Source organism: Pyrgilauda ruficollis, unplaced genomic scaffold (genome assembly GCF_017590135.1).
Source record: "Pyrgilauda ruficollis isolate IOZ18807 unplaced genomic scaffold, ASM1759013v1 scaffold3, whole genome shotgun sequence".
NCBI lineage: Eukaryota > Metazoa > Chordata > Aves > Passeriformes > Passeridae > Pyrgilauda > Pyrgilauda ruficollis.
The window spans coordinates 19,206,221-19,228,215 of NW_024524377.1; the positions used below are offsets into that span (position 1 = coordinate 19,206,221).

Sequence of the window (21,995 nt, forward strand, 5' to 3'; positions counted from 1 at the left end):
GTGCGGCGGGTCTCCGCCGCCGCCTTGGCCCCGGGGGATCCCCCGTGCTCGGGAGCCGCCTCCCCTGGAGTACGAGAGCGGAACGAGCTCCGGCCGCTCCCGGGGCGGCCCTCTTGGCTGCCGCCAGCTGCCCGCAGCCGGCGCTGCGCCCCGCGGACGGGAGGCCGGGCAGGGTGACCCCCGTTATCGGCCCGAGCCGGCGTCACCTGCAGCTCGGCGGGCCCGATAGCGGCGCTGGCTCCCGGCGGCAGCCTGGCCCTGAACCTCCCACTCCCATCCCAACTTTCCCCGGCAGTCAGAGCGCTTAGAAACAAAACCCCGTGTTCTCCACGTGCCATCGGTTCCACAGATCTGACCAGTCAGTAATTTCTTCAGTAAAAACTAAAAACTGCTAATGACCAAAGATTCCGTTGCAGAAAAGGAGGAGACCGCTTTCTCAAGCTTTCCCTTTGTACTGCAGCTGAGGGCACAGCAGTTCCAGCTGCCCTTTTCCTAAGAACCAAGACAGATGCTGCTGCTGCAGAGCCAGCAAGTGTGAGTTCAGTGTACCTTATTCTCCCCTCCTGATCAGACTCTGCCCCGCTTGCCTCACTTGCTGAGTGGCGGCAATAGGCGGCCCGCTGGGAGTAAGGCAGTGTTCCCGACTGGTGCAATGGCCACCAGCCTGTGTGCTCAGTAGCTTCCCGTTCCAAACTTCCAACAAAAAACCTCACAAGTACTAAAAAAAACTTGCAAGGAACTTCCAGGGAAAATACCAAACATACAAAACCCAAAACTTCTTTCCCTTTCAGATAACACCCAAAAAAGACCAAAATGGAATGGAGAATTATTTCAACCAAAAAAGACGTTTGTGACTGACAATTTATGAAGCACTGTGTCAGATATGAATTTTTTCCATAGTCAGTTCTGTTCACAAGATCTACTGTTGAAATGCTTACCAGAAACATATATAGCAAGAGCAGCAATATAACAGAAATAATACTTAAGGGAATTAACTGGAAGTCTAGTTAAGAAAATCCTGTAAAGAATGCAGACAGGGACAGAAACTTGTGGGGATAAACACGGCTGTTAGAAACTTTTAGAAAGTACTACATTATTGATATCGTATCTCTGCTTTAAATTTAAAGATACTGATGCTTAAATTTTATGTTTCTGCACTGGAAGTGTATACACTTACTAGCACCTCAGCTAACATGAAGCAGCAGTGTCAGTGCTTGACTCCTCACTGCCTCTCATTCCTGTCTACATCCTGTCCCAACTCTGGGCCAACGCAGCCCAAGCAAAAGATCAGCAAGGTATTATTCCAAAGCTGTGCCAAGGTTTATTATGTATGTTTACAGCTGGAAAGTGGTGCAGCTTGTTGGGTAACACTCACCCACTGGTAACGTAAGGGTGAGACTTTGTTTTGATGCAAACACTAATAAAGAAGACTCTTTTGTTAATTTTTTCACTGTTGAAGTTTCTCTGTTTGGCACCTGACAAAGAGCACTTTTAGACTGATTTGGGTTTGGAAATACAGTATAATTAGGCCTTTCTGATTTTTTGGCTTTCTGTCATTCATTCTTTCCTATAGAAATGACACCTTAGAGGGACATGCTCTAGGGAGTAGCAAGGGAGGTTTACCAGACCATACTAAGAACTCCTGATAAAAATGTATGCCGTCCCTTCTCTTGAATGCATTTTTCCCCTTTTGAAAAGATCATTAGTGATTTAGCGTTTAATAAAGTATTTAAAATACAAGAATCCTTCAGCTGTTTGAAAAGAGCATACATTTGGCTGGATAGGCTGCTCATTGACCACTATTGATATCCACCAACCACCAGCCTGATTTCCCAAGGGATCAGCAGTAACAGGACAGAGCTCTGTTTCCACCTCAGCTCTGGTATACACAGTGTGCTAAAATCAAGTAAGCATACTTGACCTGAGTCTTGAGTCTTCTTTTGGGGAACACAAACAAATTAAAAGTGCAGTACTCAAAAAAGTAAATAGTAAAGAATCTCAAAACCCTGAAAAAGTAAAATACTTGAAAGTATGAAAATGTAGTATCAAAGGCATGTGAAAAAGTACAATAAAATTATTATAGTTGCTGTCTAAATACATGAAGCAAAAGTATATAAATAGGACTTATAGATTTTAATCTTTATAGGACTTGCAGATTTTAATCTTTTTAAGCATATTATAATCAGCCTAGCAACTATCTCTCGTTGACATGCAGCCTCTTTGAGATGAACAGAGAAGAACACTAGGGTCTTATCCCTTGCTCTGTTAAGAAACATGAAATCAATATTAACCAGACTGTAACACCAGAACAGCACTCAAGCACCAGACCAGTTCTCCACTTGGCTGGGAAATGTTAGGAGCAAGGTTTTCTGGCTTTTTTCAGTCTGGATAATTAGCAATGATAACTTAATGTTGAAGTCAAGAAATCTTTCTAATGCAGTATTCAATATACAGGACACTTCTGACCATATCCAAAGACCATAAAAAGTCCTACTTCCCAGAACAGCAAAGGACAGTATTTTCTCACTGTTTAATACCTCCTCTCTGCTCCCTCAACACTTAACCAAAGCTCCATAGGCGCTTTCTTTGAGCCACATTTTCTCTGGCCTTTAACATCCCCTTATGTTCCATGGAGCATCTTTCTGTTCCAACATCCTGCCTTTATTATAGAGTTTAATTTTTTTTCCTTGTAAGATCTCTGTAAACTAAGGGTGACAGCCATGGACATCAATTCTCATGGAGTTTCACCCATCCCACAGAAGTATCAAAAAGCCCCCGTACATTAATTAAACCCCAAACATAACTATACCTACAGCTATAACAGTGCAACTAATGCATGGGAAAGGCAAGATTTTTGTGCAAACTCCTGGGAGGACAGGTTTATAGCATCCATCAGCTCTTGATCACAGCTATCCTCTACCACTGGCAACTCAGCTCTGGCAGTTGAACTGTGCATCACAGAAAACACAGTTACTGCCATTGCAAAGCCAAGCTTTCCAAAAGTCACTCAACAAACACAAAACTGAAAGTTGCCCCCAAAATTTTAATTAAATCCTCTTCAGCATTCCCTTAACATGACATAACATTGTATAATCATTAACTACTCTTTCCCTTGATTTTTGCTGTTTTTCACTCAAACTGGATATTTCCATCTACTTATGTGCCACCAAAGTAGTCAACAGATGATATGGGAGACAATTTCTGCTTTTTGATCTGGGCAGCAGCTTAACCAATGCAAAGCAGCTGGAGCAACCATTACATGAGTCGTGCTGTGGCTTTCATCATACTCATTTCCCTGCAACAATTACACGTACGCAGGCTGGGCCCACCCAGGAACTGCGAGAGGTTCACTCTCTCAGTGGGAGCAGGTTGCAGACAATGTCCCTTTCAAAAACTGGCAGTGACCACATAAAAACATTTTACAAAGGCATAAAACTGAGCCAGTTTGGAAAGGTTCTCTGGAAAGTCACAAATGCATCTTTGTACTGGGTGTGAAGGCTACTTCACTGGTAAACTCAAGCACTTGTTGCAAAACCTGAAATGATGGGGTATCCTGAAGAAAAGCAGTCAAGAATTTACTGTATGTACATTTCTCCAGTTTATTTCTGAAAATACTAAAATTGGATTTTTATTTATTTTTTTTTTTTTTTCTGGAGAACTAGCATGGAAGTTGTAGTCAAATTGTTAGGGTGTGATGATAACTGAAAGACAACCTTGCTTTACAGTAGCAAGAGTCAGGTGAGCTTCAAAAGAGCGTTATTGATTTAAAAAGTGGAAAATTTCTCTAAATGACCTCTCAGTACATATTAGAAAACCATACCTTTTCCAACAATAGACAAAAAAAAAAAAAAAAAAAGAATACAGAATATGAGAAGACAAGAAGAATGTCAGCAAATGCATCAGGATGAAATCTGTCTGGAAATTTACAGACAGCATTTTCCAGACAGCTGCACACCTTGTTTTCAACAGCATGGAAAAACCCAAGTATCTTACCAACACAGGAATTGCAGCAATGGATAGAGACATTAGAACTTCTTAGGTAATCTCATCAATCACAGGAAAAATACTTCCTCAATGCTCCTTGGTTATTGACAATGAGCCACACATTATATGAATATTGGATTTACACCTACAGACAATGTGGCTTTGTAACTCCAGTACTGGAAAAAATACCCTTTTCATACTGCTCATTGCTTAACAAGTAAATGGATTATATAATGCACAAGGCAGGGGCCCGTGCTCGCACTCTGTTAGATTTTCTTACTGACTCCATCCAAAAATGCATGCCTAACTTTGGTTATCTAAAACTGTAGTTCAGCATTCAGAAAGTTTGCTGGTTTGTGATGTCTGCTCTCCTACAGTTGTGTGTAGGGCGTGCAGGAAGAACATGAAGTGCTGATCAATACCTAGATGTGTCTGGTCACTTACACTGACTCCCATGGCTGCTGGCAAATAAACAGATGGTTGATGAGGCAGTTAAGCAACAAGGGAAACCTGAGGAAAATTAATCTGTAAACAGGAAATAGGCCCCTGGATTGTGTCTTTGGAGGGTGGTATCGAACAAAAAGCTTTGTCCCATTAAAGAATTTCTAAAACTTCTGGAGCTTAGACAGAAAAATCCAACACCTGAAAGAAATTCTGAGTGTCCTTAAAGCAATAAAACACAGAGATGAGGAGAATGCCACATATTGTTACTCATAAGCTTGAAGCTTGTTAATACAGAAATTATGAGGGATGCACTGGATGTTTACATTCACCTCAGTTACCTTGGAACACTTTTGTACAAGGTCTTCCTCCTTAAGAAAGCAATTTATCTGCTCATCTGTAATTTCGCAGTAGTCCACCTCATTATCTGCATTGGTTACGGGAACTTAATTGGTATTTTTCATATAGCATCTTTTGTAAGACAGTGTGTATGGCCAAGCTGGTTTTGAAACCATGTTTACTGTACTCCACTCATTCACTTCCACTTTGTTCTGTGGCTGAGACAATTCCCCAGAACTGAAGGGACAATTATAGCCTTCAAAATACTGTATCTGCCAAAAGAAAATACATTAAGCTAGTACAGACAAATTGCAGAAAGTCAAACTAAGACTTTAGCAATAATTATGTATGTTCAGGTGTGTTGAAATAGACTGCTTTAGAAATTAAGCTCAGTAAACCTTGTGCATGGTGAAATTCACCTCTCTAAAGCAAAAAATAAAGAAACGTTCAAATTAAATTACATGGAATTAAATAAAGTTCAGAATAATCCCATGTGATTTTAACACTAGTTTTTTTTTTCTGAAACTGCTTTCAGGGGAGACAAAACAAAGTTGAAGAGACCTCCTAAACATACAAATTCCATCCTTATTGCTAAGGCATCAGCATTTAACTTGGCTCAGCAAGAAGGTAAGTGTGCTAAACTCAAATGCAAGTACTCAAAAATTAGTTACATAGTTAACCAGACCAACTGGAAAAATATGCAAGAGTAAAAGGAAAAAAAAAAATCACTATTAACTAATAGATTACAAATGCTTTAGCTGGAAAATCATTATCAAGTTTTGTCCATTTGCCTCATATTATGGTTAGAGCTGTATCTACTTAAAATATTAAGTACTTTTATAATATTTATATTATAGTATTTTCACATACTAACAGACTAACAGTATGTGGTGAAATTATTAAGAACAGGGCAAAAGAGTTACAGCTCTTCCTTGACCTAAGAAAACCTTTTCACTCATTTTGGCATAGGCAGCTTATTACTTACATGTTTCAGTACTCTGAGTGCTCAGTCACTGGAAGACTACTCAAATTTGTCCTGAATCCTCAAAAACCCCCAAAACTCCAAGCAAAAAAAACCCGAACAGAATCAGGAGAGCTATTAGTGCTACACACAAGTTAGCAGATGCTGCTAAGGAAAACCATTTTGCTCAGGAAAACCATTTAAAAAGCAAGCTGCAATGCTTAAATAAGCTGCTTCTGGTGTGTGACCTGCTGCAGCTGTTGCTTATTCAGCAAGAAACTAATTAGTAAAGAAATCCCACCAAATATACCACCTCCCACTCCACTCCCCCCCATCCTAAGAAACCCCAGCAAGCCTACCCAAACAGCCAACAAAACCTATTTTGGTATCACAAATTAAAAACTTTGGAACTATTTTCAGAATGTTACCCACATCTCCATAAAGTATCTCCATATACTAAGTTTCCATTTGTGGTCACATCATATCCCACCATTTTGCAAGCCACTATTTATTACTTACACAAATACAGCTTAAATGTTGTCCATCAAATGTATAGATTGAAGTGTATTGCCTCTTGTGATAGAAATCCAATAGGTTTTTGTTTATTTATTTAATATTCATTTCACCACTATTACCCCACTAAATCCTTCCTGCTACTGTCACAGACCTGTATTAACAAGCCCTCTTCTTCCTGAATTCTCCAGCAGAAAGCTACTGTACCTTCTCCTCATTGTGTTCAGCAGTTTGCCACTACATTTAAATCAATGGCCAACAACAATACAAAAAACTTCCTTTCCTAACTATATGAGTAAGTACTGATTTTAAGACTGCAATATTGACAGAGTAGCTTCCTTACAGCTGTTACTTCCACTTGGAATTTTCAATTAAAAAAGGGGTGTTTTTTTTAATTCTAAGCTCCTTCTCCAGCTGCAGTTAAACATTATTAGTTCAAGACTTGATTTATTTAGGTTTTTATTTAGGTTTAACAGCGTGCTGCTTTCTGTTGAACTGCAATGGAGTAGTCAGGTGTATTATTCTGTTGCATCATTTTAATGCCAATACTGGAATTTGACTTGCCTAAGAACTGTGTAACTGCATGAAGAGTCAGGCCGGATGCACCTGGAGTGAAATCGCGGTGGTGAAACACGCGTAGTACTCCTGAAGCGCCGCAGTGCGCGCAGCCTCACGGAGCGCTCGGGGCTGCGGGACCCGACCCGCCACCGCCGCACGCTCCCGGGACAGCTGTGCCTGGCTGCGCTGGGGCTGCGGGACCCGACCCGCCACCGCCGCACGCTCGGGCCGCGGGCCGGGACACCTCTGCCTGGCTGCGCTCGGGCAGCAGGGCGGGCGAGTCGCGGTCGTGCAGGCCGTGGAGCGGCGCTGAACGTTCCCGCTGCCCGTGCCCAGGTCCCACGGGACCTGTCCCGGCGGGCGGCACCGCGCGGCCACGGCGACACCGCGCGGCCACGGCGACACAGAGAGAACTGCCGGGCTGGGGCTGCATCACACCGCTTCGCACCTGCCTGGCTAAAAACAAACAAACACACAAGGCGTCTCATTTTCTGATGCATGCTTGGACGTGGACTAGACACGTTCCCAGTTAAAAAAATATATTTTCAATTCCTCCCCTTGCTCACAAGTGGCCATATGTATAAGAGAGGGAGGAATGAAGGTTCTGGCACATACGGTAATTCTCTTATAGCACACAGCAGGGTATTGTTTCTAAATCGGCAATAAACTGGAGCAAACACGCCAGCCCCCCAGCTGACTGGCACTTGGATGAAAGCACAGCAGCAGTCCTGCAGGCACAGCTCAGGAGATGAAAGTATCTATTTAGAGGAAAGGATCATGTATCTGTCTGATTTCAAAGAAAGACTCTCAGGTTTCATAAGGCACCCAAGCTCCTGGTCAAATAGCAGAAGTGAAAGTTTCTGTTTTAAGTAAGGAGGGGAAAAAACTTCAACAGAAGGATTTCAGCAGTTTGCAGTGAGGGCTGGTTTTGAGACAGCACAGAAAGTACTGATGGGCTCTGCAGTCCCTCACAAACAGCACAATGATGTTATCTACAGGTACACTAGTTCCAGTATCAAAACACTGACAACAGGCTGGGGTTTCAGCCTGGACCTTCACCCACAGCCTCTACCTTGCTCTCTTCAAAGTGCTCTGATTGCTTCAGCTGCCTTTGGCTCTCATGGCTTGGTAGTGCTCAGCCTTCAGATGCAGGGTCTCTGCTGCTCCACAGGGCACATGGGGGCTCACCAGTAATTCTGAATTAACTAAAATTTCTGCTAGAAAGCAGAAGGACAGGAGTGACTCATTTTCACATCCCTATATACATGAATGCTTCCTTCAAGTTGGGTTACACCCAACACCCACTGCTTAAACAGCCATCTTCGCATGAATACAAAAACATTTTCAGAAGGGAACTGGTGACAGGCCTTATCATGTACACTGTTCACACCAGGTTGGAGCCAAAATTTTTTTGCACAGAGGCACATGCAAAAGGTAGCCAAAGTGGTCCCCTTTGGGAACGGTATTGCACAGTGATAAAGCCCTGCCCCAACTACAGGGAGAGATCACCAGTTCCTGTTTTGCAGAGAGAAAGGATGGAAGCAACCAACAGCCCCCTCTCTGTCCACCTTTAACTTAGAGGTGCTTAGGCAGAGGCATCTCCTGCAAAAAAAAACCAAAACCCACAACCCCAAAACCCAAGAAGAATCCCATTTTGAAAATGAAAAATTTATTTATGTAGGCTAAATCTCAGGATTCTTGAAGAAAAAGCTTTTTTATCTGCAGGGAAAAAAAAAGAGTGGTAAAAACAAGGAAGAAACATGATGGGAATGATAAGAGCCTTATTGCAGTATCATACAGACAGCTTTCATGATAGATTGCTATTTTACATTTTGAATGTAGCTTTTGCTGAAGTAATGTATCTTAAGCCACAAATATGTTTTAGGATTAAAGAAGAGATTATCTGGTGTTATTGTTCAGTAGACAGATAGATATTGGACACAAGGTAATGTTAGCAGCAACCACCCAATTTAATCTCTTTGTTTAATCAAAATATTTTTGTGCCAGTCATTTTTTCCTGGGGAATGTTTCTGTACCTGGACTGCTGTTCAAATCTTTAGATAGGTTAAGAGCTTGACTGCCAATGATCTATTTAATTAGTTAACCTAAATAATATATTAAGTGTTTTACAGAGATATATGGGCCAACATTTAGTTCTGAAATCAGTAATTTGCTGGGACTAAGTTACTATGCTCAGTGTAAAATGGAGTCAGACAGGTTGAGAGGGCAGAGGGGGCAGCCTGTGCACAGGAGGCAGGAAGGTCACTGGAAACTGCTGAACCACGATCAAAGGAGTTGCGTATTTATGTGTGTGCTGCGCGCAACACATGAGCATTCCTGCAACTGCAGGGAGCAGTCAGAACTGTTTTACAGGGTAGTCCATGGGTTTCTTTTAAATCAACAGCATTTTTTGAGTTAAATGAAGGAAGGACGATGTGGCTATGACAAGGTCACAGAATGCTCAGCTCAGTTCCCTCTTTCTGAAGCCAAACAAGCGATTTGATTTCTTGAAAACCAGGAAAAACCGTGATTTCTTTGGTAAAACATGAAACAGACAGTCCTACTAGCTGATGATCAGATTCATTTTCATACCTCTGTGTTCTTATTCAAGGCTACTGCCACTGAGATCTGCAAAGGTCTCAGCCTGCTGAGCCAGCTCCTTTACAGCTCACCAGCTTCCCCCCACTCTCCATCATGGTTCCTCTGTTTCTATAGCCCAGGCACCAGGATGCTGGGTCTGCAGGCTACACAAGGCTTGGTGGTCTTCTAAGAAAGCAGTCTTTGTGTCATTCAGTCTGTAAAATGAAGGTATCAACAAGCAGTCCCCAGAGATGTCAAAGGATCCTCAACCTGCATGAGAGTAAACCTGATGCTTAACTGTTTGCAAGATAGATGAATTATAGTAGAGAGCTTTTTAGCTTTCTAAATGACCCTTCTAACTTCTGAGGAGAAGCTGGAAGTGCAGCCTGAATTTGAACCTCCTGTGGACTTTTATCAAAGGGTCTTTCTTTGATGAACCTGGTCCAAATTATCTGAAAAGTTTAACACCTATGATAAAGAACAGGGCTCCAAAGTCAAAAGGAGGGTTTAATTTGTTTCTTATTCTCTGGAAGCTTTCTGCCTTGTCAGTGGAGACACAACAAATAAAAATCTACACTTACCTACAGTGAATTTCCATGTCATCTTCCCCTGGCAAGTGCCTAGCTTGCCTTGGCAAGAGCCAATGGCCACATGTCACCCAACAGCAACCTACAAGTACAGCATCACAAACCACTGGTTTTCAATCATTCTTTATCCTAAAGTAAACTCATTATTTCTCCTTATCTGCAGGTGTCCTTCATTGTATGTAGGGCCGAAGTCCTCTGAGAATTACTGCTGTGCTGCTGCTGTCCAATGGCAGACACGAGAGGAGGGGAACAGCTCATCCAGCTGCTGCCAGGCTCACTGCTATGCTCCTGCTAAAGCCAACAAGTGCTTTTGTCAAAGAAATAACTGTGTTTGTCCTCAATGTAACAATCTGCACCACCAATTAAATAAAAGTAAAATTTATTTGGTATAGGACAGAAAAATAAGACCAAAATCACTTATAAAATAAATGTTAAGCAAAAAAAAATTCACAGAACTAGATTAATATTTCATAAAAAAGCTCAAACTTTAAGAATCTGATAGAAATACTACTTTTTGCTCAGCCTGTTTTATGCTTCCCTCCCTCTTGTGTGGCTTAGGAAGTCCAAATTTAGATGTCTTCCTCTGCATGCATTAGTTTACACTAAGGAATATTTACCACAGACAAACTGTATTTCAAAATGGCAACGTACATAAAAGGTTACTCCCTTAAGACATGCAGTTTCCATTTTTGCTTTTTACATCTGCATACCTACCTGCTGCATACTCACTGAGACCATACCCACATGCCCTGCTTCTGCCTGAGTTATTCCAATACTCCCCTCTTTGCCAACGCTCCAGTTTAGCTTTTAACTGAATGGTCCAAACACATCCATCTTGCAGGCTACAAGATCCCTGTTTTCCTTCAGTGCACATGAAGAACCATTCCATGAATTTGCCCTTAAAGTGCTCCTGGATATCTTAGGTGAGAGATTCTCCTTATTTTCTGCTGAATGCCATTTGAAAGATGAAAGCTCACACAATCTGTGTCACATGGAGTCAATGTACCGCTGTATCAGGTTGTTGCACCCAGCTGTGAGATGAAGGTGTTCACACCACTGCCACGTGGAGCTCCAAAGTGCACACTTTATACTGTATTTTTACTCTGTACTGGTAACAACAATTCAGCCAGCTGGCTTTTATTTCCTTGAGCAATCTTCTCTTTTCCAGTGTCCTGTGGCCAAGGGGCCCTCTCTAGGTCTCTCAACATTTGACATTCTGCTTAAAATAATCTGTTTGATCATTCAACTCCATTCTTTACCTCCAAGGCAAAAAGTACCCTCCCTATTTCCATACTTCTGTACAGAAGATTGTTGTGTTACAATACATGTGATGCATTATAGCAGTTTATCTCTTTTATCCCCTGCTCCAAGACAGATCTACTTCTACAAGTGTCATGCAAACAGCTGATGCTGCAAGGAGAAGGTATTGCTCAGTTTTTTAACTGACAATATAAGGAACTTCTTTCACAGTGCTGTCTTGCAGAAAAGAAAAAACAAACCTTATGATTCTTTTAGTGTTGGGAAATGCTGGCTTTTCAACAAGAACTTTGCCATGTTATTTATTTCATTTATAGAAATATACACTTCCTGAATCACAAGCTGAGTTTCCTGTAACAACTCTGAACATTCATCACTGTGACTCTTCTTCCCAGTGGCTGGTGCAGAAAGTCATAACAAATGTAACACTTTTCTTCTAAAATTATAGAGCAGAAATTATTTTTACATGGTACAAAAGTTACTCTCATTTTATTTATGGAGTTGAATTAAACAAAAATGAACATCCGTGGCTGTTGTCACACAGTGCAAGCCTCAGTGGTAACATAAGAAGACAGGTTGAGGTGTGAGGGTTTATAATACAATACCATTGAAACAAACCCAGCAAATCTTATACGCATGCAGTGAATCAAATTTACTTCTGTAACCTATGCAACCACACTGACTGAAGTCAGCTGGGCTGTGTGGACAGCAACATCAGACACTGGTTTTGGGACAGGTCTGAATTTTGAGAGCAATACCAGCAATTTATTGTGAAGCCAACCAGTGCCCACACACACCTCACCTACACACTGATCCAGTGGCTTCTCCATACGCTGAGCTCCACCTGGAGTTAGCAGATTGAGCACACAACAACAGCAGGGCTTGGCTCAAACACTGTAAAATGCTACTGTTGGCACTATTTAGTTAGGACCTGGAAGAGCAATGTCTATTAATTCTTCTAAAGACACAGAAAACTTGACTAAAAAATTCCTAAGGCACCATTTGATTCAACCTGTTTTGTATTATTCTTTTTTAACACTTCATAGTGAAATAAATACTTTAATACTATTCATATTGTAAATAGCTACTGCTACGTAAAGCAATATATTGAATGATGAAATTCTGCGTTGTTCTGGAATATATCTAAGGACTTTTACAGCAAAACATATAAATGGAAATGCTCTTGTTATGTGAAAAAAAATGCCCCTTTCTGCAGTATCAAGCTATTTTACATGTATGCCAAACATCTATTCTGAAGAGGTTTCTAGAGTAAAAAATAATTGCTAAAACCTAAGCAGCTCAGGATTCTTGGCTTGTTAACTGGGGGCCTTTTATGCAGCACATTTTAAAGTGAAACTGAAGCTGGTTTTCCAAGTCTTTGGTAGTGGTCCAGATTTCTGGTCAGAAAACCTTGCTGAAACAATCAAATACAGGATATTTTGAATAATACAGAGTATTGGTAGAACATTGGGCAGCATTTTCATTGACTTACCAAAGTAAAACAGTTATGTTGGAAGCAGGTAAGTTATAAAAAAGATATAATTTCTGGAGGGTTGGGTGGGTTTTTTTGGCTGCATAGCTATTTGGATATTAACAAGGATTTGGCAAGTCAAGATACTGAAAAGATTGTATTCTTAAATTCAAACTATTGTTCCTTAGAAGGTATTAAGTGCTTCAGTTTTAAAACACGAATACAATAATTTATCCTTTAAGTTATTAGCCTAAAAATCTTATTTGGACTTCTGTTCACAAAATAATATCCCAAAGAGACAAGAACTTTAAGTGACATCCATAAAATACATGTACAAATTCAGCATTGTGCCAGGTTTGATCCCAAGGTGCACATGTCACATGGAGGTCCCACCAGTATCTGTTTAAGGAACTCTTACAGCCACGATCCTGCAACTGGATGTAGATACATCCCTGCGCCTGCGCATTTAATTGCAGGTTCAAGACCATAAACAGTAACTAAAAATAAGTCATTAGATACAAAAATGTAAAAAACAAGTACATAATCAAATGCTGTCACAGCTAACAAGATTTTGTAAACAAACACTGAAAAGACCAAATGAAATTTGATCTGGCCAAATCCAACCCTAGTCTCATCCCCTTCAATGTGATGTCCAGGCTGAAAGCCGATCTGCCCCTCCCTGCTCATAGACAGAGCAAAAAGCCCTATTCACAGACATTTCAGCAGGGTCCAGACTCTTTTTGGCTGAATTCCCTAGATTTTCAAGGACTGACCTCATTCTAGCCACAGAGTGTACTTAGGATGATATCTCCCATGCTAGAGAAACATTTTCTTAACCTACATGACTAGTTTCTATGTTTTATTTTGGTTTTTTTGAGCAACACCCTGTGAAGCACAGCTGCTGACACAGGCTTGGTAGGGATCCCAAGGAAAACACTGAAGAAACGTACTGCTGATGAGACTGAGAGGACAGTTTTCAGAGGTCCAATTAACAAAGAGCTATCATTCACCAATATTTCAAATCCAGAATTAAAATCTTCCTCTAATTTCCAAAGGCACTTTATACGCACTTAGATCCACTTGTAAAATTCACTCATACAATGAGCTCTTTTCTCATACACAAAATTCAAAAGCCATTAAACATATTAACCACTTGCCACAATGTTAGAATACTTTACTCTTTCTTCTATCCATAAGCCTTGCAGCTCTCTGTAGAGACTCCTTTCATCAAAGTTTGAAAGGACAAGCTTCATGGCCAACTCAGAAGACCAAATCTTTCCATTTCTCTTGAACCAGTGCAGACAGCAAATTCTGGATGCTCCCACTTGAATGTACAAACCCTGGACCCCCCTCACAACATCAAAGGGCTTTCACTGAGGAATGTTTTTGACCTCGGCTGCTCTACCATCATGGAAGTCAAACACAAGCTCTCTGAGACTTGTGACCTAAGTGCCAAGAAGCTTTTTAAGTCAAACCCCATCATTTAGTTGTACCAAAGAACCAACTGGAAAGCAGTCTGTAGAGCACTGGCATTAGTGATACTTTACAGGAGGAGCCTGCAACTGCAATAATTGCTGCGTTTGCACTCAGACTACCTTCTGAGGACTGTTCACATGCACTATCAGGCAGAGGGCGTTACAGTAATCCAAGGCATGGATGACATGATGTGGGTTGGTCCACATAAGTGTAGGAGAGAACCAGGTCACAGACCATATAACACTATTAAAAAAATAGGAAAGAGGGTTAAAAATATATATGTATATTTTTTTATGCTGATGAATTCTTCACCTGTGCTTTTCTTTGGAAGTTTCTCTGCAGATAAAAACAGGGACACTCCATCCTTGAGGCAGGATGTGTTGTGCATTGCTTAAGATTTGCTTGACTAAGCAGAAGTAAAAAAGTTAAAGATGAACTCTTTGTCACCATGTAGTAGGTCTACGGCTTGCAGAAGCAGATAGGCTGAGTTAGACAAGCAAAGAAGGATCCAGGGGACTCTTGGCTACACTTTTTACCCAGCAACTGTTTTTTTAAACTTCATACTTTATCATTAAAATAATACAGCTACTGTACCCAAAGTGAACGAAACAGCTTTGTTCAAGCTCTAACAAATTCAAAGCCAGACCTCCCAAGGAGCTCTCCAGGGAACGGGGTTGGACATGGTAAGCATGATGCACGTATGTTCTGTAGGGTCCACAAAATGCCTGCAGTTTAAGCAAATAAAATTCAGAGCTTTGAGCAACTTTAGTCCATAAGCCACATCTATTACTTCTGTAATAGAGACTGAAGTTTGTTCCAGCTGACAAGCCAAAAGTGGAAATCAATCATGACAGACAACTTTCCAGTCATGTGGACAGGAGAGCGGACTCGAAGGAAACTTGAGAACAGATGTCGCCCAAGGATGGGCCAGGACCCATTTCACCTTGGTATAGGCGGGAGCGGGGGGGCACCTCTTTCTTTTCGGACAGAGCCACCTAAAAGAGAAAGAAGGGTTTTTTGTGTTACTCCTCCTGGAATACTCCTCCTTTTGAAGGGGGAGTTTACATCCTAGTAAATAATTCAGTAAGTGGTGAAGATCTACTAATTTTCATGCCTGGCCATTAAAAAAAAAAAAAAAACAAACCAAAAAACAACCCAACAGATCTTTGTAGAGTTTCTGGTTAGTTTATTAGACAACTTCAAACACTGTAAAATAATGTTTTTAACTAATGCTATCCCTAATGCCTGGAAAATGTATCTATTTTGGTCCATTTTCCCCTTTCCAAAACAGACTGATAGTTCTTGTTAGCCTTACTAATTTATGTGAACACACAACTTCTCAGTGATACTTGCAATACATGCAAATCTCCACAAAAAGTGGCAAGCTCTAAACACAGTAAAATTTCAAAGCTCTTAATGTTTTTTGCTCTATGAAAACTTTCATAGCAAACTCACATAAGGAAACAAAAAAATGTATATGTTACTTTGCCTTCCTTTGTGGACTAATACACATGGGATGTAAGCTAACAGGGCAAAGTGAACAGTCAGAGACTAACAGGAATCTCTGCTTCAAACCAAAACTTCATCATCTGGAAACAGGAGAAAAGCATCTGCATATACAGACGATTACAGGATAACTATGACCCACCAATGTCACTGGTTGTGAAAGAAGAAATTGATCCTTGGGTGTATCAGGCAAAATACCACTAAAAAAGATTGGAAACATTCATGCTGCTGTAGAAGACATGTTAGAAACCTGAGCTGGAACAGCATGTAACACAGATTGGAAAAGACAAAAACAGAAGTGTATAACTAAGCAGTTCTGAAAATCAGAGAACATGGCTTGGAAGCAGAGTGTAGTACATCCAGATTTATTCAGCCCAGCAAAACAAAAACTGAGAGGAGGATACGACTGTTGTCTTAAAAAACACGAAGAGTTTAATACACAAGAAGAGAGGAAAACTAAACTCAAGGATGATGCTGGCATAAAAATAAATGAGTTGTGCATGAATTTAGATAGGAAATAAGGAGAAAGTCCTGATGGGTTTTGTGGTTCTGGCTGCCTAGAGCAGAAGGGCTGACTATAATGGCAGAGTTGGTCACTTACAGTACATGTTTCAACATAAAAAACACACAATTCCCCACTCAAAAAGTTTTAGAGGGCTTGTACCTATGAACTTGCATTTAGCTTTTCCTGTGTGGTGAGGAAGGATGACCAGACTGTTAGCCTGAGAACTCTGGAAACCTCAGCATCCAGACTCTTCCCCATGCACACTGGTTTTCGGACAATACACTGAAATTCCAACTTACCTCTACTGTCATTTCTTGCTAGTTTACTGGGATAACTTCTGTTCATGGGTACGTACGGCTCTGGAGGTGGCAAATCAGATATCGGATGAAAAGAAAATCTGCTTTCCCATTCATCTGAAAAACATGCCATGCAATTTACTCATTAGTTTTCTGACATAGCTTAGGAAAGTCAATTGACACTGACATCATGTTTAATGCATGTTTTAAATTGCAAAATGCTTACACAGCTGCGTACTGAACCAGCATTCTCTTAGGAAGTCAGGGAAGATGATGCTTTAGGTTAATTTGGGAATGAAAATTTCTACCAAATCAATCATTTTGCCAATTTAATGCAAAATTACAGATCAGGAAAACAGCCAAAATTCCACTAAAATAAGTCTTACTCTCCCTTCCACATATAACAGATCTGCTTTTTTAGCAGACACACACACACATACATATGTGCTACCAGGACTGCCTCGTTTCTCCTATTTCAGAACAGTATTTTGTTCCTGGTAAATAATTTACCAATATTCAAGTGTAATTGATATACCAAGCTCAAAAACATGATTCAAAGCACACTCCTATAAGAACTGCTTTTTCTCTCTTAATCTCTATACTGGAAGAAGAAAAATACCCATTATGCTAAATTTTATGACTGAGAATCCTGTATATAACTAGTGTCAAAAATGGAAAAATATATCACTTGAAGCTGTATCTCTTTAGACTACAGAGGCCCTTTTGCTGTACTTACTGAGTCTATAGAATTCTAAACAAAGCAAGCATACAGGTTTCTTCATTGAAATAATAGGCAATGTTCCAAGAGCTCTGTTCTGCACCTGATTTTGAAAGCCTAAAGAAGAAAGTGTGGGCTAATTTAAACTTCGTAATTTCTTCACTTGCTTGCTTCAGGACTTTGCAACCATAACTTTATTGAGATATTGCTTTATTGAGATATTTTACTGCATAATGTAATGAACAGCTGAGTAAGTTCTACCTGGCATTTGTGGTTATTTGCTGGATCCAGTTTTTCTATGTTTACTTCCAACGGTCGTAATCAGAAACCAGTGTGTAAAGAAGCTGCATGTTCAGAACCCTGCAAATGACTTGTGTAGGAAGAAATATGCCTGTGATCCTTCTGCCTTACCTGATGTGTGAAGATGTTTCAGAAGCGTGAGTTATAATTTCATTTTCTGTTTGCTTTTTTTAAACTTTATAAATGTCAGGAATACCAATTTTGGCCTCACATAATTAACTGAAGGATTTATATGTTCTATGCAAATAGAAAACAATTAAAAAGAAAGGCATGACGAATCTTTAAAACACAGCAATCTTGGACCTCATCTGTTTAATAAACACTAGCAGAAATAGATACTTGACATTTTCAGCAATATTCTGACAATCTCTTCCCTCATCTGTTTTTCAGCTTTCAGCTTTTGAGTCATCTAACTTGTTCCGACTTCCGAATTGTCGGTGTAGCTGTGGTTTGAATGCATATTAGAGCTGAAACAATTCCCTTCCTTTTTTCAGGGTATTTTTCAAAGGGTTATTTTGGAGACTGTATTGATGACTTTGCAATTCTGCTCTATGTACAGCGTATTTATTCTGTTCTTACTTGCCGGGGTTGAGACCCAAGTGACACCTCTGTTGGTCAGAAATCAAAAGGCTGGCACTAGAAACAGTCTCTATCCCAAACCTTTTTTGAGGTATTAGGGCCAAAAGCTACTACAGCTTCTCTACGGAGGGGAGAGAGCTGGGAGATGGCTCACCATCAGCTGGATCCTGGAAGCCGTTCCTGACGGCTGCCGGCGGCGGCGGCGGCGCAGCCGAGCCCGGCCGCTCGGGGGGAAGCGGAGGTCGCGGCCCGGCTCGCTGGCTGTCCAGCCCTGCCCGGGAGGGCAGCTGCGGGGTGCTGGGCAAAGCCCTCGAGGCGCTTCCGTTCCTGCTTATGGGAGGAGGCGGTGGGAGCGGGCCTAGAGCGTGGCAAGAAGCAAACACACAAATGCTGTTAACTCCAGGGGTTACTCTGCCAGTGGAAAGCCACTGCTGGCACCCCAATGCCTCCCGCTAAGAAAAAGGAATGTTTCAGGACCCTTGGACCCAAGGGGTAATGGCCCTCAGCACCCACTTCCCTGCTTTCCAGTGCTCTCTAGGGATTTAGTGCTGATTTGCAGAGTACAGATCAGAGGAGCAGGAGATATCTGAACATAAACACACTGCAGTATCCACACTCCTTTTCTCCTTAGATACAGAAGCCTCTATAAAGGTCCTGGAAGCTACTTTTAAACCACTCTAATTTAACAGTGGCCACAACAAGCAGGAGTCACAGCTGGAATTCAGGGTGCTGTGGAGGTCTGAACTGTAACACGTCCTTTTTATGGACCACTGCAAGGCAAGAGGACATGTAGCAGAAGACACCTGCTACCTTCAGAGGCTCTTTGTCCATAGGGGTGGCTCCCTCTGGGTGTGTGGTGGCACACAGGGGAGCTCTGCCCAGGAGTGGCTGCGTTAAGCAGCAGCTCATCAGCTCACTCATTTATAAGCAAATGAGCTGCATGACAGGTTTTTCAGTAGTTGGAGCATATCCATCTCCCTGTAGACTGGAAACAGACCTCACACACAGACTGGCACTTGCAGCGTTTCTGTATCTGTAACTGACACAGATGTGACAGGTCAAATGCGAAGGCACAGCCTACATAACACAGACCTAGGGCTGTCCTGAGGGCAGGGGAAAGGTGCTTCTACAAGAAAAGTAAATAAAGACAGGAAAGCTGCTTCTGCTAGGGAGACAAGTGCCCATGGTTAGGACATGAGAAGGTGAAGCAGAGGGTGTGGAGGGTTACGCATGTTCAGAAGTCTCACTACCTCTGGTGCAGTTGGGCAATTGACAATTATGTTAATTTTCAGTAAATGCTTCCCTGTCGTGATGAAATCTATCTACAGACATGCAATTCAAAAAAGAGAGCAGTAGATATTGTGTCTCCAGCAAAAAGCATTGAAACATTTCAAGAAGCATGCTGTACTTTGTGTATTTTTGCTCCCCTTCTTATTTTACAAATTACTGAAGTTTGCCTTCAGGGAATGGTTTCAAAGAACGAGAAGCATTCAGCAATTTTCAGAATAGTTTTGCTTGCTCTCTCTAAACCTGGCTAAACTCCATTGTCTATACTGAACTGCTGCAGAATAGGTGTATTTATATTTAGAAAGAACTGTTACAACTTCCTTCTACTTACTGAGCTGGAATTGAGCCACAAGAAAGTTAGTGCAGGTTTGCTAAAACCATCTGCCAAAGAAAGGGGTCAAGTAGGAAAGCACTGGTGGAAGCCAAGGCCACCACAGAACAAACTCTTGGAAGTGACTCAATTAATTGCAGACACTCTCCGCAACTTTGATCCATCAATTTGGTCAATTGTAATGGGATTCCTTTGATTTATTTACTGCAGGCTGCACTAGCATTGTGCCATCCTCTGGGCTGGCACCCAGCTCCACAAAGCACAGTTATAGGCCCACTATTTTCTGTACAGCTGCTGCAGGTGTTGGAGCTCCAGAATGGTTCAAGGAGCTGGAAAGCAACATAGCTGTCTGTGGGAGCTCCCATGACATTAATTTCTATTCTCTAGGACTAGGATGATTTCTGAGTTTATTCCAAAGGGTGAAATGAAAGGCAACTCTATGGAGTTTGCCAGCAGTATCTTCTGTGCAGCGCTTTTCTCCACCTGATGTTACAGGGCTCAATTGTGCCTAAATTCTCTCATCTCCAAAGGGACAACTATCAGGAATCAGAGAGCTGAGTTATGATGTGAAAATCTTAAAAGTTATGAACAACAGTTGTCACAGAGGACAAAATACAATACGAAATTGGTCAAAGGAGACGATTCCACTTTTAGTCTAATTTGATATCTACATATGGTAAGTAACAACACTTAGTCAAGCTGTAACAAGTGCTATTACATTTAACAACTGTTGGCTAGGTCTTTTATTAAAGCTATTGTATTTGACTGTGTTTGTGTCTCTGAACACGTAGAAGGTCAGGTTCCACAAACCTCCACTCATGAGAACGCAACCATTAACTCACGCTGGTTGACTCAGGAAGTCAGATGCTGTCACTTTACCAGAAGCTTCTTTGCATCAAAGAACATAATGGGGAAATCCCTTTGCAACCCTCTCCAATTACAGTGACTATATTGAAAGTTACCAATGTACACATGAGCACACTGGTGATGACTTTCCTAAAGCCACCTTGACGCCCACAAACCCTTGCTTCCAACTGCAGAATTCCTAGTGCCTAACAGGGATGTCATCCTGGGATGTGTTTGTTGTGCATGTGAAACTGGCGCGGGCATGGCCAAAGCACCCTCTCCTTGTGCCACCTGTCCCGGCCAAAGCAGCCTCTGCCCGTGCCACCTGTCCCGGCCAAAGCACCCTCTCCCCGTGCCCGCTGCCCACCTGAGCGGCCGGGCGGGTCTCTGACGGGCGGCGGCGGTCTCTCTCCGGGCGGCGGGGGCAGCGGTCCGGAGCGGCCCCCGCCGGGCGCCGGGCACGACCCCAGCGAGATGTTCCTCTGCGGCAGCCGCGGCATCTCGTGCCCGGCGGGGAGAAGGGCTTGGCGGCGGCGGAGCGGCCTCCGGGCGGCAGGACGGGCGGGCGGCCTCCCCCGGCGTCTGCGGACACAGGACAGCGAGCATCAGCACCGTCGCACCGGGGCCGCGGCTCCCGAGGGTCTGCGAGCGGCCAGGGCGCAGCCCGGCACGGGGCACCCCTGCCTTGAGGCTCAGCCCCGACCCATTGGGAAACCACTCCAGAGTACCAGGTGACATCCTAATATCTCTTATGAGGCACGACACAAAGTAACACAAGTGATGTAGTCATCATACAGCAAGCAATAAAATGGGGAGGGAAGAAATGGTGAAGAACAAGTACCGAACACCATCAACCTGAAAGCAAAGAAATCTTAGCTTTTCATTTACATTTAACAACAAAAGGTCATCAAAAAGCTCTTTTCAGCCTTTTCTAGTAGCTGTGATCTAAGGATGTAGTTGTGCACGTCAGGAAGAAGGCAGCTGGCCCTGCAGTTCACAACTACTATTCTGTGATGCCAGGAACTTTTGTATTAATACAAGTTCCCAAAAATAGACTGTGACTTAATAGAAAATACCAGCTCTGAGACTGTTTTGTACACATGTGCTGGAAAATTATGTTAGGCTATAAAATATGTAATATTTTTAACACTCTACAATCCCCATAGCATAGTCCTTCTTCAACAAGTATGAAATCCTATGTCCTTGAACTTAAAAACTCAGTGGCCCCAGATGCCCTTTGTTTAAAGGGTCATGAGGCTTGGGGCAGCTGTTTTTTCAGGCAGAAGCACACTCCAGACAAGCCTCCATCTGCAGTGTGTGTACCAGCCAGCTGGGATGCCTCATGCACTCCCTAAGCAGCAAATCATGTTGTTGTGGAGCTGACACAAGTACTTTCCATTTGGAAATTAGATCCTTTTTCCTGGTGCACAAGAAAGCCTGGATCCTCCTCTGTTCCCCTC

At 42.1% G+C, this 21,995-nt stretch overlaps 1 protein-coding gene across 1 annotated transcript in view; it reads right to left on the reverse strand.

Moving 5' to 3' along the window:
- Nucleotides 1-10,345: 10,345 nt before the first annotated feature.
- Nucleotides 10,346-21,995, reverse strand: part of WIPF1 (WAS/WASL interacting protein family member 1) — a 48,216-nt gene continuing 36,566 nt past the window's right edge. The window contains 5 exon segments of the mRNA XM_041473342.1: nt 10,346-15,162; nt 16,478-16,591; nt 18,226-18,429; nt 20,903-21,046; nt 21,049-21,117. Coding sequence (XP_041329276.1) covers nt 15,107-15,162; nt 16,478-16,591; nt 18,226-18,429; nt 20,903-21,046; nt 21,049-21,117 — 587 coding nt within the window. The 3' untranslated portion in view covers nt 10,346-15,106.